At 38.0% G+C, this 23,184-nt stretch overlaps 1 protein-coding gene across 6 annotated transcripts in view; it reads left to right on the top strand.

The window, feature by feature from the left end:
• Positions 1-23,184, top strand: part of LOC131157042 (PIGF/3-ketodihydrosphingosine reductase fusion protein) — a 57,901-nt gene that overhangs the window by 12,422 nt on the left and 22,295 nt on the right. For 4 of the 6 annotated variants that reach the window (XM_058110885.1, XM_058110887.1, XM_058110886.1 and 1 more), the window contains exons 4-5: positions 17,476-17,530; positions 17,729-17,777. In XM_058110885.1, the coding sequence (XP_057966868.1) occupies positions 17,476-17,530; positions 17,729-17,777 (104 nt within the window). The remainder of the gene's footprint in view (positions 1-17,475; positions 17,531-17,728; positions 17,778-23,184) is intronic. The other 2 variants (XM_058110890.1, XM_058110889.1) reach the window with 2 other exon arrangements.

Here is a 23,184-nt window from a genome sequence, read left to right as displayed (position 1 = left end):
TTAAGATAAGGAGTGATTGATTGATAAAATTGCTCATCAATGAGACGGAAGAAACATGAAGGGAATTTTTCTACTACGGCCACCCTTCAGTATTTTGGACATAAGTTTTTCCATATAACTCCAAATTGAACGTGCTTGGTATCAACAGAAAGTTAAGAAAAAATCCCACAACTTTCATGTTGGACACTTTTTAAGATGAGAACTGATTGATCGAGAAAATTGCTCATCAATGAGCCAGTAGAACTATGAAGGGGATTTTGAAAAGCTTGTTTTGGAGTTTTTCATTTCAAAAAGGATTTTTGCACTTGAAATAGTTTTTGCACATTTGGAAAATGATTTCCCATGAAATATAGAGTGCCTAAGGTTAATCTAAGGTCATGGTTGAGCTTCAATTTAGATCATATGATATGCATGCACACATTAAACCTAAATAATTATTACAAACTTAGAAAATAATAAATAAAGTCTTCAAGTCTTCTGCTCTTCTGATTGTTCATGGAATACGCCTTGGAATATGATCATTGGTGTGCATTCAAGGCTTCCATTTTGCATCTCTCATTTGTGTCTTCTGTATTGTAAATCTATTCAAAGACTAAATGTACACATGAGATGCTGTGGTTTGTCATAATCAAAACAAGGATTAGACTCAACATATATCACATCAATCAAAGGCTTCCCATATGTGATATAGTTGACCCTTGATTCTAAGAGATTGTCTTCATTGAATTTTGTATATTCTTTCCATTTCTATTGTAATCGCAATTAATGCATACAATCTGCAAATCATTATAAATAGAAAATACTCACCACTTTAAAGGTGTGGTGGTTTCATCAAACATTTTTAAACCATCAACGTGACCCAGCAGTTCTCAAGAAGGTGAAGAAATTGACTCTTCCATAGTAGATAGTTGGAAGAAGAAAGCTTGATAGTGACCATTTGAATCATGGTGTGGAAGGTAAGAACGGTGGGGGAGGAATCAGAGGCCATTGGGATCGAGGTGTGTTAATCTAGGTAGGCTCTGATACCATAAAAATGTCTGATGAAACCACCATACCTTTAGAGTGGTGAGTATTTTCTATTTATAATGATTTGCATATTGCATGCATTAATTGTGATTACAATAGAAATGGAAAGAATATACAAAATTCAATGAGGACAATCTCTTAGAATCAAGGGTCAACTATATCACTTATGGGAAGCCTTTGATTGAGGCAAAGTATCCTCAACTAGATTAAATGAAAAGAAAGTAGAGCTTTATAATTTTTTTTTGCAACTATTGTTACCATGGGATACGCAGGTTTTATTATCAAAAAATGTTTGAATACTAACATCTTGTTCTATGAGCAAAATTTAATTTGTGATTAATACAAGCTAACATGATATAATATTTATTAGCAGTGGCATTTAGTACAAGAATAATTCCAAAAAGTCCTTTTGTTGCTAAAAATTTTTGAGCGAATATCAGGCCTTGAGATTAACATGTCCAAGAGTGGGATGACAAGCATCAATATGGGGGGAGAGAGCTCTTCAAAATTTAATTTCTTTGGCTGGTTGTGAATCCCTTGGGTGGCCCCTATCCTATCTCGGTCTCCCTTTAGGAGGGAACCCAAAATCTGAAGTCTTTTGGGATCTTGTGGTAGACACGGTGGCTAGGAGATTGGAGGGTTGGAAGAGGGCTTAATTCTCTCCCGGGGGCCAATCCACCTTAATTAATGCCTCAATCTTTAACATTCCTATTTTTTATCTTTCCTTGTGTTTAGGATTCCTTCGCAAGTAGCCAAATCGCTAGAGAAGTTGATGCATGATTTCCTTTGGTCGGGTTCCAAGAAGGGTAGAAGAGAGTTGAGAGACCACCTAATTAGCTGGGATGTGGTTAATGAACCTAATTCTTAGGGGGGGTTTGCACATAAGAAATATGGTAGCCAAAAACATCTCCCCAATAGGCAAATGGCTTTGGAGGATACCTTTAGCAATTGACTCCCCATGGATTAAGGTGATTAAGATCAAGTGTGGGATCAAATGGAAAAAGTGGGAGACAAGAGGCAGTGATATTACCTCTCATGTGTGTCCATGGAAATTCGTGTTTGTGGTTGTTTTTTTTTTTTCGTTTCCTCTTATTCAATTTAAAGTGTGTAATAGCAAAAAATCCACTTTTGGGAGGACGTGTGGGGTGGGGGAATCCTTGTTGGAGTTGAAATTTCCTTTTTTATTAAAGCTTTCTTTGCTTCATAACGCAACCATCAACTCCTTCATTTATTTTGAGGGGGTTCCTTCTTCTCGAGATTTCCATTTCTTTAGGAATCTCAATGAAAGAGAGGTTGAAGAACTCACCAGCCTTCCTTCTTTATTAGACCATCATGTTCCTACCATTCATGAGGATGGAAGAGTGCAGGAGGTTGATCCCTTGGGCACATTGACTTCTAAATCGTTTCTATCTCACCTTTTAAAACCTCCCTCACCCAACCCTTTTCTTTGGAACCACATTCTTTGGAGGGCCAAGGTCTCTTGGAAGATTTTGTCTTTTGGTTGGACTATTATCTTGGAAAGGATTAACATACACAAAATGCTTCAGAGGAGAAGGCCCCATAAAGCTCTTAGTCCTAACATGTGCTTCATGTGTTATGTAAGCAATGAAACAACTACCAATCTATTGTGCATTGTAGGGCAGCATTTGAGCTCTGGAATGTCCTTTTTTCTCTTGTGGGGGAATAGTGGGTGGCCTTGAGAAAGGTGGGAGACTTGTTATTGGCCAATTTCGAGGATTTTGGAAAGAACAGAAATGAAAGAGATTTTGGTTTGCGGCTGTCTTCGCCATCCTTTGGACCCTGTTGATTGAGAGGAAAGCTAGGATTTTTAAAGGTCGCTCAAACTATCCATGATTACATTGGAATAGAGTGACTTTCCTCACATCCCTTTGTATGCACATTTTTTGGGGATTACCGCTCTGTCCTCACGAGAGATTGGAGGGCAATGCTCTTGTAATTAATACTTGTATTGTCGTTCCTGGTTCCTTTAGTAGTTTATATTGTTTGTATCTTTTATTATCCAAGGAGCACTCCTTGTCCTCTTATGTTGTATTTTTTGTTTATTGCTTTAATAAAGTTGTCTTTTGTCCAAAAAATATATTTAACGCAATGTTTTGTGGTATCCTTTCAATGGCTAGATCTATGGAGCTCATGTAATGTAAGTAATATTCGATGGTTTTACTATGAGCCACATCTAATTTCAACACAATTTGCAATTTCCTAATTTACATTTAGTGATGTCAAAGTTAGTGATGAAAATAATCTAGAAGTGTGCAATTGAAAAAGGTTATAGGCAACATTAAATAGCGAAAAACTGAAATCCTTGCTGAGGTTGAAAGTTTGGATTGGTTGGAGGAGTGTCTGGTTGGGTTTGAAGGATAAGGCTAGAATGGTCCTTCGTAGTAATGATTTGGAGGTGATTCTTTTGAGGGGGACATGAGTTGAAGACAAAAAATGAGGATAGGTAGGGATTTTTATTTTTATCAAAGACAACTCAATGCTCTCCTCTTGGCGCTTCTATCCTTGGTCCTTCAGTCCTTGAGTATGGCATCTCCTTCCTCAAATCATCTCCTAGCCCTCCTTCCATAGTAAAGTTGATTCACCTCCATCGCAGCTGCACCTCCATCCTCATCATTACCCTTGCCTCGTGCTCTAGCCTTACTTGACACCCAACCCTTTGCAACTTTCCTCCTTTGTTGCTAAGAGAAGATTGAAATCTACAAAACCTAATAGCAATTGTAGAGGACATTGTGGTGGTCACAACTCCATCCTTTACCTACAAAAAGTTGCGAAACTCACAAAACTTTTTTTTCACGTAAGCCAACAACTTTGTTAGCAGAATTGACAGCTACATGTGCTGTATGTTAGCAGAATTTGTTTAGGATGTAAAAAATTTAGTTGAAATATTTTAGTTTATATATAGCAGAAAATTAGGCTGTAAATAACGCTGAAAATCTGGCAGCATGTAGGCACTGAACATGTGCCTGCAAATCTGGCAGCATGTTCCTGAGAATCTGGCAGCAGGTGCCTGATTAGGCTGTAAATAATGCTGAAAATCTGGCAGGATGTAGACACTGAACATGTGCCTGCAAATCTGGCAGCATGTTCCTGAAAATCTGGCAGCATTTAGGTGCTGAAAATCTGCCTGAAAATATGGCAGCAACTATGTAAATTTATTCTATATAATGAAAGCAAACCCTATGGAAAGGGCATTCAGACCAAAAATTGACATGGTATGGAGCCCCAAATTATTTTCGTAGTTATCTCTCGACTTGGCTGAATTCTTAGTTTCTCTGTAATTTTTTTTTCTGTGGGTAGCAGCAGTTTCTTCAGGTGATTGGTAATTTCCGGTGGGTTCTAAACTGCTGTTCGGCAGTTTTATTAAAGGTGTCGAAATTTCTGTGGAGTTCTAGTGCAGTGGTTTTCTGGTTCAGAGGTTTTGTTTCTGGTTGTGACGAATTGTTGGTGGTTGTCGACAGATTCTGGAGGGGCAATTCCGGTGAATCAGGTTTATCCTTCCTGATTATATCTTTATTGCAAGTCTGGTTCCTGTGGCTATAATTTTGTAGCAATTCTATTTGGGTGTGTGACTATCGGCAATTTTTTATTTTGGTGTTGTTGGTCTGTGGAAATTCTTTTTCTAGTAACTGTTGTGATTTCTCTATTCTGTCCAATTTTTGGTGGTTATTATGTCAGGAGAAAATTCTATTGTTCGCCTTAATGGCAAGAACTATGCCAGTTGGGAATTCCAGTTCCGAATGTTTGTGAAAGGGAAGGAGTTATGGGGTCATTTGGATGGGTCTTCTACGGCTCCATCTGATTCCAAGGAACTTAGTCCATGGGAAAGTTGGGATGCCAAAATTGCTTCCTGGCTACTCAGCTCTGTTGAACCTTATATGGTCAACAATCTTTGTGGGTTCATTATTGCTAAGATGATGTGGAATTACCTACGGCAAATTTATTATCAAAATAATTTTGCCTGAAAGTTTCAATTGGAGTTGGACATTGGAAACTATCGCCAGGGGAATCTCTCCATTGAGCAATTTTATTCTGGTTTTATTAATTGTTAGCTTTGGTGTAATCCCAAGAGGGGGGTGAATTGGATATTTAAAAATTCTTTCCTTGGTCAATTAGTCTAACAACAATATTACGCAACCTAGGGTCTGTCTATGCAATTATAAATCCAATCATTCACAATAAAACATACACGTGCGGTAAATAAATTGCGGAAAAGTAAATTGCACACACGATATGTTATCGAGGTTCGGCCAAAGTGCCTATGTCCCCGACTTGGTTCACCAGCACAAGAATTCCACTATAAGCTCACTTCACGGGTGGAGTGACACCGTATACAATTAGGTCAATTAATGGGGCTGACCTCAACCTACAACTACACCTTACCAGGATGGTACACCTAGCTTTCCTAACCGGGTCTAAGCCAATCCGAGACTATTCAGTAGGGCTAGTCTCCCTCTTTAGGCCCACGCTTGGAATACAACAAATATTCAATATAAATTTTGCGTATATGGAAATATGCTTCTCAACAAGCAGATATGTACCACAATATAGTCCAGATAATAATGCAAACACAGATGATAGTAAATATGCTCAGTGCTTAATAATGTGTGCTAAACACTCAATCTAATGTGAATATACAATCAAGATCTAGAGTGTATTTCCAAGAAAATTTTGAAACAAATAATTAATGTAAATCAATCACCACAAGTTTCAATGTATTTCAACAAGTATATTCAAAATATCTGAAACAAGATTTTTCTCAAAATAATAGCTCAAGAGATATTTGAATAGTGTGACCTTGTGAAAAAGTATTTTGCAAATCAAAACACACAAGCTTGATGAGTCTTGCAACCAAGATGCAATGACTCACTAGCTACAAGGGTTTTCCCACTCAAAGATTTATTGATTAAATCAAGGGAAGAATCCGAGCTAAAAACTCTCAATAAAAACAAATAATCAATCTATAACCGGGAGAGTTTTTGCAACTAGAAACACTCAATAACACACTTAGGAAGTTGGATTTCTTAAAGGAATAGCAAAGAGAGTGTATGGGTTTAGTATGTGAAAGATATGATCTTTAAAAACAGAGGATTTTTGGCTAATCAAGTATGCTAATCTCTCTTAATTTTCGAATATGAACCCATATATATAGAGAATTCCAAAATTATTACCGTTAGGGACATATAGGGAATTATTTAAAAAGTTTTAAATGAGTTTAAGAAATTAACCCTGTTTTACCCTAATTAACTATGGTAAAAATTTGGCCAACTCGAGAGTTTCGGTCGACCGAGCCATAGGTTCGGTTGCCCGAACAGACACAACAGGAAAAGTGATTTTTGAAGTTTGTGTGTCTGAATTTAGGTTTGGTTTGCTGACCAAAGGCGATTTCCATTCTGTCCGAGGTTCGGTTGTCTGAACCATAGTTTAGCTTACCGAATTGTCAAGTTCGGTCGCCCAAGGGAAAAAAGAACTATAAGTTCGGGCGCCCGGGAACGATGGAAAAGTACAAGGTACAAGTTCGGTCAACCGTAGACACTCATGTAATTTTGAGTTCGGTCGCCCGAATTCAGGTCAACTTTTTGACCGGTCCACGGTTCGGTCGACCAAGGCAATTTGACTTGCCAGGTTCGGTCGTCTGAAGCCTCATGATTTTAACCTAAGGTCCATTCTTTGATTTTAATTTAACCCCTGATAACATGTGAAGTATGGTGGTGCTTTGTGCACTAAGTGTGGGAACCTAAGGTCTATCTAAGGTCATTCTGAACATATTGTCCTACCATGCATGGTGCAGATTTACAAGCCATATAGTGTTACAATTTATAATTAATTACAACCCAGAATGAAGAATATAAAAACACAATTACAAATAAGGTACAATATTCTTTAGTCTTCTGTAATATCACCATACGCTATCATGATATAACATTCTTTTCAATTCCATGCGTAGAGTGAATCTGCATGCAAACCTTAGTGCAAACATCAGTACTAAGTGTATTTGTCATTATCAAAATGGAATATGACCAACTAGGTCAACATTAATTTATGGAATGATTATTCTGGGTTGGTGCATTCTTAGGTTCCCAAAGAAGCTTTAGCAGCACTACAAGTGGTTCACTTTGAGAGCTAGCGGGATTAATTCTTGATGAAGCTCTGACCTGAGTTTGAAAAGTGCACGAGCTAGGATAATCAATTGCACACCTGTCCCATCTTTAGAGGTTTGCTTGGGTGAACTAAATGCGTGAAGAACAGCGTCTCGCCTCACAACTTGGCCTTGCTCAAGATGTTGGTGGTTCTAAGATGGGTAATGTCGCCTACGCTGCTCAAGGCAGAGGACGATCCAGATCTCCGCCATAGTGTTAATAATTGTAATGAAATTTGGCACATTGCAAAACATTGCAGCAAGAAATTTTGCAATTATTGAAAGGTGGGTCATATCATTGAGGATTGTCATGTACGCCCTCAAAATAGATCCGCTCTTGCTTTTCATGCTGCTGTTCAGTCCAATTTTGTGCCTAAATCTTTTGCACAGCCTGCTGTTTCGGGTTCTTCTTCCAACATTACTCTCGAGCAGGTTCAATAGATGATTATTTCAGCCCTTTCTGCTCTTGGTCTCCAAGGTAAGAAAAATCTTCTTACTTCTCCTTGGTTAATTGACTCTGCGGCTTCCAATCACATGGCTGGTAGTCCGTCAACTTTACATGATGTTCGTATGTATGATGGTAAGCAACATATTCAGATCGTTGATGTAGCACTCTTCCTATAACAGCTGTTGGAAATTTGGGGTCCTCCTTTACAAATGTTTTCGTGTCTGCTGATTTATTTGCCAATCTCATTTCTGTTTGGACAATTAGTAGAAGAAAATCGTTCTGTTCATTTTGATCGTTTTGGTTGTCGTGTGCAGGATCAAGCGTCGGGACAAGAGACAGCGAGGGGGCCTAAAGTGGGACGTCTTTTTCCTCTTCAGTCTTTTACCATTCCTCGTTCAATTTCTATTGGATGTTCTGCTATTGCTAATAATAATAGCCAATTTTGGCATTAGAAGTTTGGTCATCCAAACTCTGTAATTTTGACACATCTTATGAAACATGGTTATTTGAATAATACAAATGCGTTTTCTTCGTTATCTTTTGATTGTGCTCCTTGTAAACTTGAAAAAAGCAAATCTTTACCTTTTCCTTTGCAAGGTAGTCGTGCTTCTACATGTTTTGAAATTATTCATTCCAATGTTTGGGGTATGAGTTTTGTTCTTTCTCATGCTCAATACAGATATTTTGTGACATTTATTGACGATTACAGTCGTTTCACATGGGTCTTTTTTCTTTGCTCTAAAGCTTATGTGTTCTTAATCTTCAAAACTTTTGTTGCCTATGTAGAAACCCAATTTTCTACGTGTATTAAGATCTTACGCTCAGATTCTAGGGGCGAATACATGTCTCGTGCTTTTCAATATTTTCCCCAAAAAATGGGTATTCTCTTTCAGTGTTCATGTCCTTACACCCCTAAACAGAATGGCATCGCCGAGCGTAAGAATTGTCATCTTTTAGATGTTGTTCGTACATTGATGCTTGAATCTTCTGTTCCTTCTAGATTTTGGGTAGAAGCCTTATCTACGACTGTATATTTGATTAATTGTTTGCTTTCTCCTACCTTGCATCTTAATTCTCCATATTCTCGTTTGTTTGGTGTTCCTCTTGATTATAATTCTCTACATGTTTTTGGTTGTGTTTGTTTTGTTCACTTACCTCCCATCTAAAAGATGACGATTCTTACGCTCGGCGACGCCATTCTGTTGATGGGTGCAAGGACACAAATGCTGAGAGAGAATACCCTTCTTTTGGAGAAAAAGATTGAAAAGCATGAGACATGTATACGCCCCCAGAATCTGAGCGTAAGATTTTAATATAGGTAGAAAATTGGGTTTCTACATGGGCAACAAAAGTTTGGAAGGTTGAGAACACATTAGCTTTAGAGCGAAGAATAGACCCATGTGAAACAACTGTAATCGTCAATAAATGTCACAAAATATCTGTATTGAGCATGAGAAAGAACAGGACTCATACCCCAAACATCAGAATGAAAAATTTCAAAACATGTAGAAGCACGACTACCTTGCAAAGGAAAAGGTAAAAATTTGCCTTTTTCAAGTTTACAAGGAGCACAATCAAAAGATAACGAAGAAAACACATTTGTATTATTCAAATAACCATGTTTCATAAGATGTGTCAAAATTACAGAGTTTGGATGACCCAATTTCTTATGCCAAAATTGGCTATTATTATTAGTAATAGTAGAACATCCAATAGAAATTAAACGAGGAATGGTAAATGACTGAAGAGGAAAAAGACGTCCCACTTTAGGCCCCTTCGCTATTTTTTGTCTCGACGCTTGATCTTGCACACGACAACCAGAACGATAAAAATGAACAGAACGATTTTCTTCTACTAATTGTTCAAATCGAAATGAGATTGGCAGATAAATCAGGAGACACGAAAACATTTGTAAAGGAAGACCCCAGATTTCCAATAGCTGCAATAGGAAGAGTGCTGCCATCAGCGATCTGAATATGCTGCTTACCATCATACATACGAACATCAGATAAAGCTGTCAGAGTGCTAGTCATGTGATTGGGAGCCGTAGGGTCAATTGACCGAGGAGAAGTAAGAAGATTTTTCTTACCTTAGAGACCAAGAGCAGAAAGGGCTGAAATAATCATTTGTTGAACCTGCTCGAGAAGAATGTTGGAAGAAGAACCTTGAACAGCAGGTTGTGCGGAAGATGTAGGCACAAAATTGGACTGAACAGCAGTATGAAAAGCAGGAGCGGATTGATTCTGAGGGCGTACACGACAATCCTTAATGATATGACCCCCTCCTCCTTGCATTAATTGCAGAATTTCTTGCTGCAATGTGCCCAATTTCCTTGCAATTATTAACACTGTGGTGGAGATCTGGATCATCCTCTGCCTTGGGTGGCGTAGGCCACATTAACCATCTCAAAACCACCAACATCTTGAGCAAGGCCAAGCTGTGAGGTGAGACCTTCTTCACGCAATAGTTCACCCAAGCAAACCTCTAAAGATGGGACACATGTGCGATTGATTAACCTAGTTCGTGCATTTTCAAACTCAGGTCGGAGCTTCATCGAGAATTGATCCCTCTGGCTCTTAGAGTGAACCACTTGTAGTGCTGCTAAAGCTTCTTTGGGAACCTAAGAATGCGCCAACCCAGAATACTCATTCCATAAATTAATAAAACCGGCATAAAATTGCTCAATGGAGAGATTTTCTTGCGATAGTTTCCGATGTCTAACTCCAATTGAAACTTTCGGGCAGAATTATTTTGATAATAAATTCGTCGAAGGTAATCCCACATCATTTTAGCAATAGTGAACCCACAAAGATTGTTGACCATATGAGGTTCAACAGAGCTGAGGAAGCAATTTTGGCATCCCTGCTTTCCCATGGACTAAGTTCCTTGGAATCAGTTGGAGCTGTAGAAGACCCATCCAAATGACCCCATAACTCCTTCCCTTTCACAAACATTCAGAACTGAAATTCCCAGCTGGCATAAGGCTAACAATAGAATTTTCTCCTGACATAATAACCACCAAAAATTGGACAGAACAGAGAAATCGCAACAGTTACTGGAACAAGAATTTCAACAGCCCAACAACACCAAAAAAAAAAATTGCCGATATCCACACACCCAAACAGAATCACTACAAAATTATAGCCGCAGGAACCAGACTTGCAATAAAGATATAATCAGAAAGGATAAACCTGATTCACCAGAATTGCCCCTTCATAATCTGTCGACAGCCACCAAGAATTCATCACAACCAGAAACAGAACCTCCGAACCAGAAAACTACTGCACCAGAACTCCACAAAAATTCCCGACACCTTCAAAAGAACTGCCAAACAGCAGTTTAGAACCCACTGGAAATCACCGATCACCTAAAGAAACTGCCGCTACCCATAGAAAAAAAATTACCAAGAAACCAAGAATTCAGCCAAGCCGAGAGATAACTACAAAAATAGTTTGGGGCTCTGATCCCATGTCAATTTTGGTCTGAATGCCATTTCCATAGGGTTTGCTTTCATTATATAGAAGAAATTTACGTAGTTGCTGCCATATTTTTAGGCAGATTTTCAGCACTTAAATGCTGCCAGATTTTCAGGAAGATGCTGCCAGATTTGCAGGCACATGTTCAGTGTCTACATGTTGCCAGATTTTGTGCATCATTTACAGCCTAATCAGGTACCTGCTGCCAGATTTTCAGGAACATGCTGCCAGATTTGCATGCACATGTTCAGTGTCTACATGCTGCCAGACTTTCCGCATTATTTACAGCCGGCTCCATTGGTTAATTAGATGGGACAGTATAATGTTTTGAAATATCTTAGTTTATTTTTCTATTGTATATAGCAGAAAATTAGACTGTAAATAATGCTGAAAATCTGGCAGCATGTAGGCACTGAACATGTACCTGCAAATTTAGCAGCATGTTCCTGAAAATCTGGCAGCATGTTCCTGAAAATCTGGCAGCATTTAGGTACTGAAAATCTGCCTGAAAATATGGTAGCAACTATGTAAATTTCTTCTATATAATGAAAGCAAACCCTATGGAAAGGGGATTCAGACCAAAATTGACATGGTATCAGAGCCCGGAATTATTTTTGCAGTTATCTCTCGGCTTGGCTGAATTCTTGGTTTCTCGGTAAGTTTTTTTTTCCTGTGGATAGCGGCAGAGAGTTCTGGGTAGCGGCAGTTTCTTTAGGTGATCAGTGATTTCCGGTGGGTTCTAAACTGCTGTTCGGCAGTTCTATTGAAGGTGTTGGGAATTTCTATGGAGTTCTGGTGCTGTGGTTTCTGGTTTGGAGGTTCTATTTCTGGTTGTGACGAATTCTTGGTGGCCGTCGACAGATTCTGGGGGGACAATTCCAGTGAATCAGGTTTATCCTTTCTGATTATATCTTTATTGCAAGTCTGGTTCCCGTGGCTATAATTTTGTAGCGATTTTGTTTGGGTGTGCGGCTATCGGCACTTTTTTTTTTTGGTGTTGTTGGGCTGTCAAAATTCTTGTTCCAGTAACTGTTGTGATTTCTCTGTTCTGTCCAATTTTTGGTGGTTATTATGTCAAGCGAAAATTCTATTGTTCGCCTTAATGACAAGAACTATGCCAGTTGGGAATTCCAGTTCTGAATGTTTGTGAAAGGGAAGGAGTTATGGGGTCATTTGGATGGGTCTTCTACGGCCCCAACTGATTCCAAGGAACTTAGTCCATGGAAAAGTAGGGATGCCAAAATTGCTTCCTGGCTACTCAGCTCTATTGAACCTCATATGGTCAACAATATTTGTGGGTTCACTACTGCTAAGATGATGTGGGATTACCTTCGGCGAATTTATTATCAAAATAATTCTGCCCGGAAGTCTCAATTGGAGTTAGACATCGGAAACTATCGCCAGGGAAATCTCTCCATTGAGCAATTTTATTTTTGTTTTATTAATTTATGGAATGATTATTCTGGGTTGGTGCATTCTCAGGTTCCCAAAGAAGCTTTAGCAGCACTACAAGTGGTTCACTCTGAAAGCCAGCAGGATCAATTCTTGATGAAGCTCTGACCTGAGTATGAAAGTGCAGGAGCTGGGTTAATCAATCGCACAGTTGTCCCATCTTTAGAGGTTTGCTTGGGTAAACTATTGCGTGAAGAACAACATCTCGCCTCATAGCTTGGCTTTGCTCAAGATGTCGGTGGTTTAATGTGGCCTACCATTGGCTAAGATGATTTCTTAGCTTTTGGGAACCATTGAGTCTCACCTTGTGACCAATCTTCGTTGTTTTACTATGGCTTGGGCATGGTCTTAAATTTCTGCGAAATTGTTGAAATTTTCGATTTCCGTCACCCTCGAAATCGAAATGGCAGTCGATTTCCGTCTTGCATAATTTCCGTCGAAATCTCAACGAATCATACGAAATTTATCGAAACCTCGAAATTTTAGCGAAATTTGTCGAAATTTTAACTATGCAATGAAATTTTGTCGAAATTCAAACGAGAGATTCAAGAGTGAAGTGAAATTTCTCTTTTAATTTATTTTATTGAAACAAAAGGTTATCACAAGTGCTTTTGAAATTATATGAAAAAATGAACTTATAGTAATATTTTATTTAACCACTCATGTCTAAATTATCAATATTTGTATAATAAATAATTTTTAAATGATTTATGAATTTCAATATGTTTAATGTACATTATCTTACAAGCATGTTTGATACACATACTATTTTACGACTTTTCCACATCATACAAAACATAGATGTATCTAATTTGTAATATATTAGTCTTAAAACTTATATTATTATGTTTGTTAACCATTTCTAAAGTTTCATAAATAATTTCATGCTTTACAACTAGTTTCCGTTATTTTTTCAAATCGAAATCGAAATTGGCATCGAAATCGAAATTTTCGTCGAAATTTTCGTACTTTTGGAGCTTCGAAATTTGAGTCGAAATCGAAATTTAAGACCTTGGGCTCAGGCTATGTGGGATTATCTCCACCGTATTTACCACCAAGATCACAGTGCTCAGAAGATCCAATTGGAGTTGGAAATTAGTAATTACAGTCAAGGTAATTTACCTATTGAACAATTTTATTCAAGTTTTATCAACTTTATTCCACTCCGCTTCCATGATAGTTCTTGCACAATGCATAAAGCAGAATGTTTTTCAAAGGCTCTAGGATAATTGGTCGTTCTCTGAAGTTATTGAAGAGCGCCCAATAAATGGAAGGAGAATTAACGGGCGATTCGGGAGTAACTCCTTCCCTAACGATGGAATTGGCGACACCTATTCTTCTACCATATGGATCACTTCGGAAGGCTTTCGTTCATTTTGACTAGTGCTTGTTGGCTGTTTTGTTTACTTGCTGTCTCCGCTGTTTTTGTTTACTTTCTGTCTATGCTGTTTTGTTTGCTTGCTTTATTCGTGTTCTCTCACCTTTGGTACATGTTTTTTGGTTGTTTAATCATATGGGGGTATGGGGGAAGGGAAGGAGATAATCAGACATGTTACCATGAAGATTGAGAGAAAAGTTTCAATGGTAACCACTTGGATAGTTTAGCTTTCAGGTTGTTTGAATTTGCAGGAAGATTCTTCTCTTATACCTAATTGAAAAAGGATGAGTTCTTATGGATCTTGAGATCCCTGGGGGTGATTTATTTGGACACATTAGGGGCAGCAAATGGGTGAGCAGGGGATGCTCTTTTCTATGGAGAGGGAGGCAGGAAATTCGTATAAAGCTAAGAAGTATTGAGAGGGGTAGGTTTATTTGTATTGAAAAGTGGTCTTCTGGAGGTTGAAGACGAGCACTCCGTGTCCCAGAAGGGAGTTAGAATGAGGGATGGCACAAGTTTTTAGAAGCCTTGATGAAACTATCTATTGATCTTGAAGGATACCATAGTATGAGATGTGTAGATTGTGGCTCCAAGAACATAGTTCATTGTGAGCAGATGTTGGAGAAGCAGAATGTTTTCAAGGGCTCTAGGATAATTGGTCATTCTCCAAAGTTGTCAAAGAGTGCCCAATAAAAGGAAGGAGAATTAATGGGCGATTTTTGAGTAACTCCTTCCCTATCGATGGTATTGGGGACAACAAATGTGGGCATTTAAAAAATGGCTCGAGAAGGGCTATTAGCAGATGGTTGAAAAGGGTAAAATCAATGTGGTATTAGATCTGATTCAGGAGGAGGATTCGAGACCTTTCGGCTCTAAGAAAATGCGACTTAATGATGCGGGTACCCCTTCTAGTAGTAAGATGAGTAAGCTTTTGTGGATTGGAGTTGAGGGGAAGTTAGAAAGGGAGGACGGGCAAAGCTCTCAAAAAAAATTGAATGGAGGGGTCTCAATGACATAGTACTTGGAAGATTTGAAGGTGATGGAGGAGAATCTAAGGAATGCACCCCTTGATATTGACCCACAACTATCTTTTGGGTCAGATGGTGGGACATCGGAAAGGGTGTTGAAGATTCCTAAGAGTAGTGGGGGGAAGAGGAGGTAGCCGATATGGAAGATGACTTAAGCAACTTTTGTGAATCTGAGAAGAGATTTTAGGTGGATCAACTAAGAGCTAATTTCCTCTCCTTCAGAGGAAAGCTATAAAGGAGAGGGAATGGAAGCCTTGGGGAAAAGTGATGACCTTATTCAATGCACACAACTCTATGGGGAAGAGTGTATTCAATTGTTCTTTGAAACTGAGCAACGGGGTAATAATAATATTGAACACAATTCCAAATGAAAGAATTGATAGATAATGGGTCTTTGTCCCCTATCGCGGAGCCTAACTCTGATATGGTGGACTTTGTTGATATTCCTTTGGTAAAAAAGGGTGGCCTTGATGAAGAGGCAACTTTTTCTATGGGCGGTTCGAACTTGTCCAAATTTGGAAAAGGTGTTCTTCCCCTACCTGTTCAATCTGTTATTTCTTGTGAAGTTGTATGCCACAGGGAGGGTTCTTTTAGGGGTAGTGCTTCTAGTATTGGCCTAGGGGGTAGTGAGAGAGACATTCCAGATCCAAATAATTTCCTTGAGGACTTGGGTTTGAAATTAGTTGTAGGGGTTGAGGTGAGATTTCCAGTGATCTGATATGAGGGGAAAGAAAAAGAAGATGCAGAAAGAACTTAAGAATTTGGTTTTTTCCATTAACTATGGAGGAGGGAAAGGAGTTGGGAAGGGAGGAAAACGAGCGATATCATGAAAATTGTCAGTTGGAATGTTAGGGTTGGAAGATTTTAGAAAAAAGGGGTTAATAAAAGAGGTCCTTCTTAGATATTCTCCTGATATGGTTTTTATTTAGGAGACTAAACCTGAGAATGTTGATGGGGGTTTGTTAGAGGTATTTGGGAAGGATGTCATAAGGATTGGGCCTTCGTACCTGCTTGAGGGTCAGTTGGTGGTATTTTGGTGATGTGGGATACTCGCTTTATTATTAAAGTGGATAGTCTAGTAGGTTTTTTCTTTCGTTCCGTTTTAGTAGATGTGAAAGGCTAGGGTCATTGGTGGGTTCTATCGGTGTCTGATCCTTCTAGACCGTTTTAGGAGCTCTTTTTGGGATGAGCTTGGTTATGTGTTTGGCTTCTGTGCTCCAAATTGGGTTGTGGCAGGTTTCCTCGATACAAGAAAGGAGGTCATGGAATTATTGCTACTATGATGAGTTTAGACTCCTTTATTGGGAGTGTGGTTTGAGAGACCTTCCTTTTGATAATGCTAATTTTACATGGTCAGTAGGTGGGGCTAGAGTGGTGGCGAGTGAGCTTGATAGATTCTTTTTCTGTATCGAGTGGGTGGACGAGTTCCATAATTTCTCTCAATCTATTTTACCTAGGCCCACTTCTAACCCCTTTCCCATCTTGTTGCAATTGAGGAAGGTTGTTTGGGGACCCACTCCTTTAAGGTTTAAAAATATGTGGTTGAACCATGATTTTTTTAGCCCGTAGTCAAGAATTCTTGGAATGAGGATGTGGAGAGGGGTTGGGAAAGCTTTAGATTCATAAACAAACTAAATAGAGGTTGAAAGATTGGAATAGGGAGGTGTTTGGAGACCTAAGCTTTAGAAAGGTTAGTATCTTAGGAGAGTTGGTTGAGTTATATGGGAAGGAAGACGATAATATTCTATTGGGGGAGGAAGAGATAAGAAAAGTATCCTTGAAGAATGAATTGGAGGAATTGATTTTCTAGGAAATGAGAAGTTGGAAGCAGAAGACGATGTTTAAATGGATTGGAGATGTTGATTGTAACTCTAGATTTTTTCATAGGATAGCAATTGGGAAAATGAGGAAGAATTTGAGTAGGGAGTTGGAAGTTGATAGGGGGGTCATTATATCCAATTAGAGTCAAATTGCTTATAGAATCACTGAGTTTTGTTCTAATTTGTATTTTGAGGATGATAGCAAACCTATGGTTGAAGGATTAGAATGGGGGACCCTTTATCTAGTGAGGAGGTGGTTTTGTTGGAGAGACCTTTCAAGGAAGAGGAAGTGAGGGCCACACTTTTTGGGATGAAGAGGGATAAAGCTCCAACACCTGACGACTTTAATGTGGCTTTCTTCCAAGATCGTTGGAACGTGGTTAATAAGAGTGGTCTAATTTAGTGTTATTTACTACATTACACATATTTTTGTTGTTTTAAAAATAATAAGAATGAGAAGTTTCATATATAGTGTATTGGGTGTGCTCCTTGATTGCTCAAGTGTTAAAGGCATCCCAACAATAGCAGTCAAAATAAGTTGATCCATAAAAAATAATTTTTTAATGAAAATTAGAAAATGTGTCAATATAAATTTTTCCCCATCTTACATATTCATTATTAATTGTTCTTATAAAGCATGTCCATTGTCCAAAAATACTTAGCACTAACTGTGCATGTTCAACCTTGTAGGGGCTCTTGCCAATGCTTTGGGAGCTATTGCTTTGGGTGCACCAGTTGGCATTCAGTATGTTAATTAGGACTTGATTTGAGGCATATCTGGTAGCATGACTTGTATATACTGAAATATGTGAAATGGAATTGTAGTCAAATGAACCCAGATTAAACCTATTTATGCCATGATAATTTTTGAATCTTATTGCTTATCCTTGTTTTTGTAGTTTTAATATATGTTTTGATTTTGGACATTTCTTGTTGGACACAGGCAATTACCAAAGACCATTAACTGGTCACTATTGATGTCATTGTTCACTGTGAGCATCTAATTTATATTATTCAATTTGAAGTTACTAATTTGTCACAATTTCTTCTTCTGCAATCTGTTTTTTTTCCCCATAAAATCTGGATGGTTATCTTCAACTTTTGATATATCTCAACTTTTGCGCTCTATCTTATATGACCCGTGGTCATGAGTGTGAAAGAATGTTATTTGCCAGTTGTTTGATTTTCCTCTTTGTTATTGCTTTTCAATGTTGTAAAAGACTAAGGTGTAAGGCGAGGCATTTTACCCTTGGCAAGGTGACGCTTAAGAATTTTGAGATTATGTTTTTTTAGATAATTAATAAATTCAATCAATTTATATATAGCAGGAAAAATAAGGAAAAAAAAAATAGAATAGTAAAAAAAACTTAATTCTTAAATACCATGTAGGCCATTTGTTGCTCACAAACTCAAATCTCAAATAAAGCATGTCAAAAGATAAACATAAGCCATCCATATTTCATAACATTACAAAATGAGAGAAGAATCATGAAATGGAACTAAAGATTCATAATTTTGCATCATTCAAGATTCTAAGAATCTAAAATTTAAATTAACAAAGTCCAGAAGGAACTATCAAGATCTTCTTCGTAAAAAAATGTCATCTTCATCAAACTCATACATACAAGTCCTTCCACTTAAAATTCCACCTCTTCCACTTCAACAACACCATTTTCTTCCTCAATTGTGGGCAATTTAGGCTTCTTGCCTTTGTCTTGAGTGCCTACACATTCACTCCTCATATTCCTTTTGTGGTGGGAGGGGTTCTCATTCGTTTTTGGGAAGATCCATGGTTGGTGAATGATGTTCTACATCTCATCCTTGTCTCTTCTGATTGAGCTCAAGGCAAGATAGTATGATTTCTTTCTTTGTGGTTCATTCGGTTAGCCCTTTGGTTTCTTGGAACTTTCATTTATGAAGATCTCTAAATGATAGAGAGTTGATGGAACTCTCCTCCTTGTCGTTGTTATTAAACAATCGTCATCTTTCTTCATCTAGGGATAGTTGGTTTTGGGCTTTGGATCATTTGGGGGTGTATTCTTGTAAATCTTTTTGTGAAGAAGGGCTTTGGAGAGAGAGACGGCGTTGGATTAGAGGATGTTTGCTTAATGTGAGCTACTTAGTATTAGTAAATGGTGAGTCTAAATTTTGGTTTAAGGCTACGAGAGGGATTAAAGAAGGGGACCCTCTTTCCCTGTTTTTGTTTGTTTTAGTGGCTGATTCTTTGAGTAGGATGGTGAATGGGGCGGCGGATACAGTTTAGTGATAGTATTGGAAGTGGGGAGAGAGAGGGTCAAGGTTTCACACCTTTAGTTCGCTGATGATACTATTTTTTTTTTTTTTTTTTCCTAGAGGATTATAAACCATTCTTTAGGAATATTTTGGGTCTCCTTCACTTTATTGAGGTTTCTGAGCTTAAGATTAATATGTAAGAGTGATATTGCGGCTATCAATATGGCTATTGAGAATGTCAGGGAGCTTTTTGTGGATATGGGGCGTAGTGTTCTGGATTGGCTGCTATCCTATCTTGGGGTTCCTTTTTTTTGGGGGGGGGTAACCCTAGATCTGCTAGTTTTTGGGACCTTGTCATGGAAAGGGTTTCTAAGAGATTGGATGGGTGGAAAGGTGCTCTTTTTTCTCTTGGTGGTAGAGTTACTCTTATCCAAGCTTGTCTTTCTAGTATCCTTTTATATTTTCTCGCTATTTTTAAGATTTTGGTAGGAGTTGCTAATAAGATTGAGAAGATTATGAGGTATTTTTCATGGTTGGGGGTAGTAGGGGTCATCTAGTTAGTTAGGGAGTGGTGGTTAGGTCTAAACAGGAGGGTGGTTTGAGTATTGGAAATTAGGTGTCTAAAAACATAGCCCTTTTGGCAGTCTTCGATAGAGAATTCCTTTTTGTGGCATTTGGTTGTTAAAGTAAGTATGGATTAGATGAGAATAGGTGGGATACTAATTTGAGAATTAGATGTTCTTTGGAGAGTTTGTCGAAAGCTATCTCTCGTAGTTATCTCCTCTTCATTCCCCATATTAAATTCTTGGTAGGTTGAGGTTGTAATTTCCGATTTTGGAAAGATGCTTGGTTGGGGAATGTAGTTTTGTCCACCTCTTTTCCATGCACCTTTTTCTCCTAAGCTCAGGGTAGGATGAGTTCATTTTTTCTTTTGCGGTTGATTCGGGTTGTCCTTGGCCTTCTTTGGATTTCTACTTCTGCAGATCATTAAATGATAGGGAGATGGGAGAGATATCCTCTTTGCTAGTCTTGTTGAATAATTGTTGTTTTTCGTTAGAGGTGGATAGGTGGTTTTTGTCTCTGGATCCTTCGAGGGTATATTCATGTAAATCTTTTTGTGATTTTTTGAATAGGTCAAAATTTTACTTTTCGCTCTATAGTTCCATTTGGAAGGCCAAAGTTCCCTTTAAAAAATTAAGGCTTTTATTTGGTTGGTTGCACTTGATAGAATTAATACCAATAACTTGCTGCAGGTTAGGAGACCTTTGAAGGCTATATCTCCAGACATATGTGTTCTCTGCTTTAAAGGTTTAGAATCATCATCGCATCTGTTCATTCATTGTGACTATGTTTGGAGTGTTTTGAACAAACTATTTGCTATTTTGGGTGAATGTTGGGTGAGTTCTAAGACAGTGGATGATTTTTTGGCAGTGACTTTTGCTGGATTTGGTAGGAAAAAGGAAAGGGCAGCTCTGGAAATTGCTTTTTTTTGCAACTTTTTGGGGATTGTGGATGGAGTGTAACATGCGCATTTTTCTAGGGAAGAAGTTGGCTCAGGTGCTGGTTTGGGAACAGATACATTATTTGGCTTCCCTTTGGTGTGTGGGAGAAGGGATTTTAAAGGGGGTGAGCTTTTCTGATATTCAGCGTGATTGGCTTTACGTGTTGGAGTGCTAGTTCGTGATGGTTTTTTTCTCTTATGTTCTTTAGTCTGTAGTTTTGTTCCTTTATGTATTTTCTGGATTTTCCAGACTTTGTCGAGGAGATGTCTTATTCTCCTAGATGTATATTCTTATTCTATTAATGAATTCTTTTTTTATTATCATTTTTTTTTTTTATAGTTTTTGACCCATCCCAACTCTTGTTTTTCTCTATTTTCATGTATTTGGAAGGTAAAGCTCCCCCAAAGATTAAGACTGTCATTTGGATGACTGTGCTTAATAGAATCAATACTAATAATCTGTTGCAAATCAAGAGACCTTTGAAGGCCTTATCTCAATATGTTTGTGTGCTTGTTTATTTCATTTTTGACTCAGCACCTCATTTGTTCTAACACTCTGATTTTGCTTGGGGCATATGGAATAAATTATTTGATGTGTTGAGAGAAGCTTGGGTTTGTCCAGCACCGGTGGAAGGAATGTTGGCTATTTCTTTTGAGGGTTTTGTAAGAAGGATAGGGATGCTCTTTGGAAATGTGGAATAGTTGCAGTGCTGTGGAATTTATGTTTGGTGTGCAATGCATGGATTTTTTCAGGTGAAAAATTGAATAGGCAGCTGGTTTGGGAAAAGATTCATTACTTGGCCTCTTTATGGTGCGTTGGTTTTGGATGCTCTAAGGGAGCAAGCTTTTTGGAAATTCAATGAGATTGGAGGAATTTTTTTGCTTTGATCATTCAAAGTCTGTTTTTTTTTTTTCGTTTTGTTTTGTTTTTTTGTTTTTTTTGTTTTTTTGTGTTTTTAGTTTCTTTTTTCTGTTGGGAGATGTTTTTTTCGCCTCTTTGTAAATTCTTCTCTTTCTAGTGAAATATTTTCTTTTGCTATCCAAAAGAAAAATATTCAATGAATTTATAGTTTAGGAGAGTGATAAAATCATAATTTAGTAGATTAACTTGGTCCTTTACTTGCCCAAGTTTTCACTCGAATCATTACTCTTCCTTTTGCAAGGAATTAGGGAATGAACGCTACCAAAAGCTTGAGTTGCTTGACCATTATCTCCTTCATTAGCTACCACTGCTAAAGCTTTAATAGCGTTAACTTCACAAAGATTACCATCATCAAGCCAAGAAGTATCTTTTGGGAGGACAGGTTCTTCCTTCTCGGTGATCCACTCATCATTTAAATCTACTTCCTCCACCAATATTGGATCATAATTCAATCTTGTTCTTATAGTTCTCTCTCCCCTTCCCTCTCTCCCACTTCCTCTCTTTCTGTCTATTTCTCTCTCACAGTTTGGTGTTGTTCTACGCATAAACTAGAGCATTCTCTCTTTTATGCTCTAGTCTATTCCACTTCTTCTTATGAATCTACAGTGACACAGTCACATCAATTAATTTAATTTTTTTTAATAGCAAAAGAAGAATTTTCTTCATAGATTAAGAATTTAAAACTAGGAGTATAGGGCATCTACTTTGCTAAGGCTGGAAAAATCCAACCAAAAATAGGAAAATCGAAAACTAAAAAGAACATAAAACCAGCGCAAACTAACAATCAAGCAGATACTGCCAATTGTGCTGAATATCTAAAAAACTCACCCCCTTAAAATTCCCATGATCCACACACCAAAGAGAAGCCAAATAATGTTTTTTTTTCCAAACTAGCAAACACAGCAATTCTTCCTTGAAAAACTACATGCATTACGCTCCATCCACAGCCCCCAAAATATTGCAAAGAAAGCACATTTGGCGAAAGTCCGCCATCTCTGAGCTCACCCAACATTCACCTAACAAACCAAATAACTTATTCCATATGCTTCAAGCATAATCACAATGTACAAAAAGATGTGATGCAAATTCTGAACAGTTAAAGCAAAGTACACAAACATCTGAAGAGAGAGCGTTCTAAGGTCTCCTTATCTGCAACAAGTTATTGGTGTTAATTCTATCAAGTACAACCAATGAAATAAAAGTTTTGATTTTAGAGGGGACTTTGGCCTTCCATATGGATTTATAAAGTGGAAAAGAAGAATTGGATCTAGTCACAAATTCATAAAAAGATTTGCAAGAGTAGTCCCCCCTAAGGATCCAAAGACCAAGATCGACAATCCTCCTCCCAGGAAAACTGGAAGTTGTTCTACAGGACTAGCAAAGAAGATAACTCTACCAACTCCCTATCATTCAATGACCTTCGAAAGTGAAAATCCCCTGAAGATGAAACTTCCTATGATTCAACGTCATTTATTTAAAAGTTAGAAGATATTTGCAAAACCAAGTGAAATATGGAGAATAAATTAATATCTCCAACTAGAAGATAGCATGGCATCTCTAAGAACTCCTCTCACATCCGCTAGCACTGCATGTGAGAGTAGAGCACGGATAGCAAACTTTGTTAACTTGGGGGTTGTCCCAAAACACTTCTGTCAATCAGCTACAAAAGAAGAAATAGACACTTCTAGGAAACAAAGATTGAATACTAATCAATTATTAACTACTTGTTAATTGTTGATGACTA

The sequence above is a fragment of the Malania oleifera genome, chromosome 6 (genome assembly GCF_029873635.1).
Source record: "Malania oleifera isolate guangnan ecotype guangnan chromosome 6, ASM2987363v1, whole genome shotgun sequence".
NCBI lineage: Eukaryota > Viridiplantae > Streptophyta > Magnoliopsida > Santalales > Ximeniaceae > Malania > Malania oleifera.
The sequence above is the reverse complement of the archived record's forward strand: the minus strand, read 5'-3'. Positions and strand labels throughout refer to the sequence as shown.